The sequence below is a fragment of the Neophocaena asiaeorientalis genome, unplaced genomic scaffold (genome assembly GCF_003031525.2).
Source record: "Neophocaena asiaeorientalis asiaeorientalis breed wild unplaced genomic scaffold, Neophocaena_asiaeorientalis_V1.1 scaffold540, whole genome shotgun sequence".
Classification (NCBI taxonomy): domain Eukaryota; kingdom Metazoa; phylum Chordata; class Mammalia; order Artiodactyla; family Phocoenidae; genus Neophocaena; species Neophocaena asiaeorientalis.
The window spans coordinates 5,166,899-5,172,246 of NW_020172141.1; the positions used below are offsets into that span (position 1 = coordinate 5,166,899).

General features: G+C 65.1%; 1 protein-coding gene across 1 annotated transcript in view; it reads right to left on the reverse strand.

The window, feature by feature from the left end:
- Positions 1-5,348, reverse strand: part of SMCR8 (SMCR8-C9orf72 complex subunit) — an 8,762-nt gene continuing 3,414 nt past the window's right edge. Inside the window, exon 2 of the mRNA XM_024753804.1 lies at positions 1-1,391. Coding sequence (XP_024609572.1) covers positions 938-1,391 — 454 coding nt within the window. The 3' untranslated portion in view covers positions 1-937. The remainder of the gene's footprint in view (positions 1,392-5,348) is intronic.

A 5,348-nucleotide genomic window follows, 5' to 3' on the forward strand; every position in this document is an offset into this window, starting at 1 on the left:
AAAGTATGACATTTTCACGGCTGCAAAAAACCATCCACCTACACACACCAGTGGTAACTGTGTCAGGAGGGTCCTGGTGGGTGAACAGGAAGTGGGGCTGGGACTCAGCTGGGACGGAACGAGCTGCTGTGCGTGTGCTCCAGGCCGGCACGGCCTTCCCGGAGGAGATCCCAGCCCGCTGGCTGCCCCGCGCCCGCGACACCCCGTGAGGTAGTGAAGTGGTAGCGACGGTCTGCGGTGACCTCTGCCGGGCGAGCGCCAGCCCACCTGCAGACCCTCCCCGAGAGGACAGTGTCGGCACCCCCAGGACAGCTGGTGGCTCCTCGCCCGCACAGCAGGAAGCCTGTGCCCAGGCCCCCACGACAGCGGTTCTGATGACCAGGGGCCAGTGACCGGTCACTCCGCTGAGCCTGGGAGCCCAGCGGCAGGCCCCTTCGTGCCTGGCGAGGACGTGAGGACAGGGCAGGGAGCATCCAGGGGCCTCCCCTGGGAGGGCGGCTCCGCGACGGCACGCGAAAGGCCCGGCTGGGGTCTGCACTAGGCAATGGACGTCCCATCGTCCTGCTTTCGACCACATCATCCAGTTAACGGCTGCTCCCCTTGATGTTGCTGCGCAAGAGGGCCGGCGTGGTCCTCCCTGCAGGCTCCGCCTCCCTGTCCCTCATCAGTGCCGAAGCTTTCTTCTGCCCTGGCCCCCAGTCCCGACCCCAGGCCACTCTCCCAAGGGGCCGCGAGCTGTTACCGTCCTTCCAGATGCCACCAGGGGGCCAGTGCCCCCACCGTCCTTGCCCAGAGCCATCTGGGAACCACGGCTGCCACCTCGGTTTCCTTCCCACCAACGACACCGGAAGTCTAAACAGCTCAGAAGACCCCCGGTCACGCCAACACCCTCCCCGTACCGAGTCACGGGTCTTGGTCACAGTGGCCGGGCCTGACCTCAGATCTTGTACAGGAAACTGGGGACGTAGTCGAACCTGAGCACGGGCTGGCCGGCTGCGGAAGGCTCCCGCGTGTAGTGTAGCTTCAGCAGCTCTGCCAGGTACTGGACCACCTTGACGTCTTCGTTCACCAGCCCCAGGTTCAGCTGCAAGAAGCTGGCCTGGCGGCTGGCGGCCAACCCCTCAGCTTCCGTGCCGCGGGCAGGCAGGTGCAGGTGGCGGCAGAAGGCATAGAGGAAGGCCTTGGCGCAGAGCTGCGTGAGCACACTCTGCACGTGCAGGGAGTAGGTGCTGCCCCGCTTGATGTGTGTGCGGTGGTCTGCCAGCCGGGGCACCAGGGTGCCTCTGTAGAGGGGGCAGCGCAGGGTCTTCCGGTCCAGGTCCAGGATGCTTGTGTAGCGGCTGTAGCGGCTCAGGGCGTGGAGGGTGCCGGCACTGGCGGGGGACGCCACCCTGAAACACACAGGCCAAGGTCAGGAGGCAGAAGCCGGGGTGGGCCCCTGCCGTGAGGCCAGCCCCCACCCGGCCCCACTTGCCGGCACACTCTGGAAGGCAGGTCTGGCCACCACGACCTTCAAGGCTCCTCAGCCCTCTCACGACCGAGGTCAAGTGCCTAGTGTGGCCCACGAGGCCCTGACGACCTGCTTCCTGCTGCCCCTGACGCCCCACCTGTCACTCCCCAGGCTTTCCGTGGGGCCCCTTGTGCTCTGCCCGGAACACCCAGCCTTCCCGGACCTGTTCGCTCCTCTCGTTCTTGCTCTGTGACCTGGGGCGAGGTCCTTAACTTCCGAGCCTCGTCTGTGAGGCAAGGATGATGGTCCTGCCTCTGGGGTCACGGCGGAGGCACAGGCTGTGGCGCTCAGGACAGCGTCTGGCCCTCGCCACCGGCCTGGCACTGACCGGTGTGGCGCCAGGAGCTCCTGCAGACCCAGGACCGTACCCCATGCCGTGCCCGGCACATCAGAGGCAGGCAGGCCGGGTTCACTCAGTGAGGGAAGGAGGCCGGAGTGTCGGCCTCAGTAAGCGGCCCCTGACCACCCCGTCTAGACCAGGTCTCCCAGAGGAGCTGGGATTACCCTGCAGAGTCCAGCAAACGGCTGGCTGACCAGCCACTTCACACACTGACGCTCCGCTGGAAGCCGGGGCTTGTGAAGTTGTAAAAGGACCGACGGTCTCTTGGGACTGAGGTCACCTCATCATACTTTCCCCTCAGGGGTGTTCTCTTCTTGTAGAGAAGACAGTCGTTTATCGTGCGCCTAGCGTATTCCAGGCAGTGACCTGGGGCCTGGCCTGGCCGGGAAGAAAGGACACGCACACGAGCCGGCCCAGAGAGGGGAGGCATGGCCTCCGTGTCCACAGCAGCGGCCGCGGGCTGGGAAGGCACTGGAGGAGGGGCCTCGGAGTCCTAAGAGAGGTGGGCTCTGGGGACTGCAGAGCACGGCAGGCGCAGGGGCAAGCGGGGCCGGGCCCCCCACCACAGGCCACGAGGAGTCAGACTTGCCGGCGGCTCCCCGCCCGCTCCTGGGTGACCCTTACCTCCCCCCCAGGGGGCTGGGCCATGAGCTAAATGCCTCACCTCATCTTCCTGCCCTGCACTCGGCTGCCACCCACCTCAGGCCAGCCTCTCCCCAGGCTCTGGCGCCCCAGCCTACTCCCGTCCACGGCGGCACCACCTCTTTTGCGCCTCCAAACTCTTCCTTCATTGGCTCCCCCCAAAGCTCCTCCGGAGGCCAGATGACACGGGAGAAGGTGTGGCCGGGCCTCTGTCCCTCGGGCAGCACCCCGCCCACCCCCGTCTTGAACTTCATTACGGCCCATCTGAAGCCGAGGTGGCGGGGGGACTCTGCACAGATGAGGACACTGGGCCCGCAGAGGGACTGTGGCTTGTCCTAGGTCACCCACGTAGAAGGCGGCTGAGCCGGGATTCAACCCAGGGCCTCTGACACAACACCAGCACCTCCCCGCGCGGAACGGAGCTGTCTTCCAAACAGTCCAGGGCCTTCTCACTGCTGCTTAGTAAGCAACCCGATTATCGCTGGTTTTGATTTATAATCGTGGGAAACCAACCTGATTGTTTATCCATCTCTTACACCCACAAATGTCTGATCTGACTGACAAGCATTTCCAGGCAGAGGGCCTACTTCAGTGGAAAAAGAAAAATCCAGGGCCAATGCCACTGGTGGTTCTGGGGTAAGAGTCCTGAGGAACAGTCCTACACACAGTCCAAGTGCCTGCGGGAGGAAGGGACTGTCCTAGGCCACAGCTCTCGGATCCCAGACTGATCCAGCACCCGGGACCGAGCCCCGTAGACACACAAAGGCACCCCTCTGCTCGCACCCTTAAATGCTGACCCTCAGGTGGGCCTCCACCTGCCTCTCCATCTCAGTGCCGGATCTGACTGCGGGGCCGTCTCACTAGCCACCTGCAGCTCTGGGCACCCCCGGGGCCGGGGCTCTGCATGCAGGAGCCTCCACGCCCGACAGCTGGGGCCACGGCTCGTCCCCTCATGGCGCCGCCCCACCGGGTCCGCTGCTCACCGCCCGGGACGCCTTTGGGTGAGCTGCAGTGAATCCAGTTCCCTCTCTCCTCCTGGCCCCTCGGCCGACCCTCCAGTGACACGTGCCCTGGGGGGCAAGGCCCCTGACACGTCGACTGTGGTGCCCGCCGGAGCAGGGGCCTCCGGGGGCAGATCTCCCGATTCCCAGCACCTGTGCGTGCTCAGGGGTGTGGGAGGGAGGGCTTCGTGGGACGAGTCACCAGACATTCCCTAGAAAGGTCTCAGCTGTCACTGCTGACAGGCCTCCCGCTTTCCTGGAGGGACCCTCCATGGTTGAAGTCTGGAGGCGAGGGCCTGGCTCCACCCGGGCCACCTGGCCTGCCTTCCACACGGCGATCGGCGGCCCCCTCCACTGCCCCCCAGGACGTCAGAGCAGCGCCTGCACGGAGCAGGCGCAGGTCAGACACGACGGGTCCCCGACACTTGCCAGCACGAGGCAGGTCTTCCTCGTGCAAATGTAAACAGCCTGGGGGAGCGCCAGCCCACGGGGTGGTGACGCTGGGACAGGAGCGAGGGCAGCCCTGTCACGCAACGCCCCACTGCTGACGCACCTGTATCCTGGCTCCAAGCACAGCGGCTGGCCTGTAATGGCTCTCAGTAAGTATCTGGCAAATGACCACTATTTTCCCAGGAGGGAGGAAGGCACTGCCCAGGCGCCCACTGCGGAGGAGCAGCTCACAGCCCCCTTCCAGGGACACTGCCACCTGCCGCTACCCCCGCCTGCATCCCAGAGACATCGTGATTGATCACAGCTGGCTCCCCGGTGCAGCCACGCCGGGCCGCAGAATCCTTCTCAACACAGCACTGCAGTTGGGTGCCCAGGAGAGTGGAACTGACGTGAAGGATGCACCTCATTTGCCTGCCACCGCGTTCTAAGGAAGGAAGCTCAGGGGAAGCCTCTGGAAAGGGCAAGGCCATCCCGAACCTGGTCCTCGATAAGCCAGGTGATGTCGATAAACTGACTGTGTTTTAGATTCTCCACCTTTTGAGGCAAAAAAAATCAAAGGTCAGGGGTTGAGGTGAGAGGAGAGAGTTGGAGAAGTGAAGGTGTGTGTGTAGGGGCCGCCCGCCCGTCATCCCACCGAGAAGAGCAGCCAAACACAGTCCCTTAAAGGCCTCCCCCCACCCCGACCCCAGCTCAAACGTGGCGCCGGCAGGGGCGCGGGGGCCCGGGCACCCGCTGAGCCTCGGCCCTGCGTCCACACTCCCACGATGCCCACGGGCTGGGCTTGCCCCGGTTTGGCAGGCCCGTCCTCACTGTTCCCCCACTGCGACCCCAGCCTCCCTGCCACTCAAGCCAGAGACCCCAGACCTCCTCTGGGCACCCATCCCACGCCTCCCATGTGAGGCGCCCCCGTCAGAGCTCTCAGCTCCCTGTGCCGCTGGGCTCTGGCCTCCAGAGCACGAATTCTCCCAGAGCAGGGCCCCTGCCCGAGACCTCCAGCTCGTACCCCAGCCCCGCCAGCACGGCCCGAGAGTGAAGTGGACGTGGAAGCGCCCCGGGCTTGAATCCCACCACCATGCCCCCACGGGGCGGCCAGGGATCGAGCGAGTCAGGTGGCCGTGAGCGGGGCGAACACGAGGCGGCTTGGGACGGTGACCTCACGGACGCCAGGGACCCGCGTAAAGGCGCTGACTGCCACGGGGAGGAAAGGGCTCCTGCCCTCTCCGTAGTCCAGAGAGTGGACTCCTACCATCACCCAGCTCGACGCGCGTGAGTCTCAGGTGAGCAAAGGCAGGTGCGGGGAGAGACGTGAGCCCAGTGCGCACACCAGGGCAGAAGTCCCCCGAGCCAGACAAGCAGAACGTGGAAAAAACCCAAAAGAACCTGCTACAGCACAAGCCGGTGACGT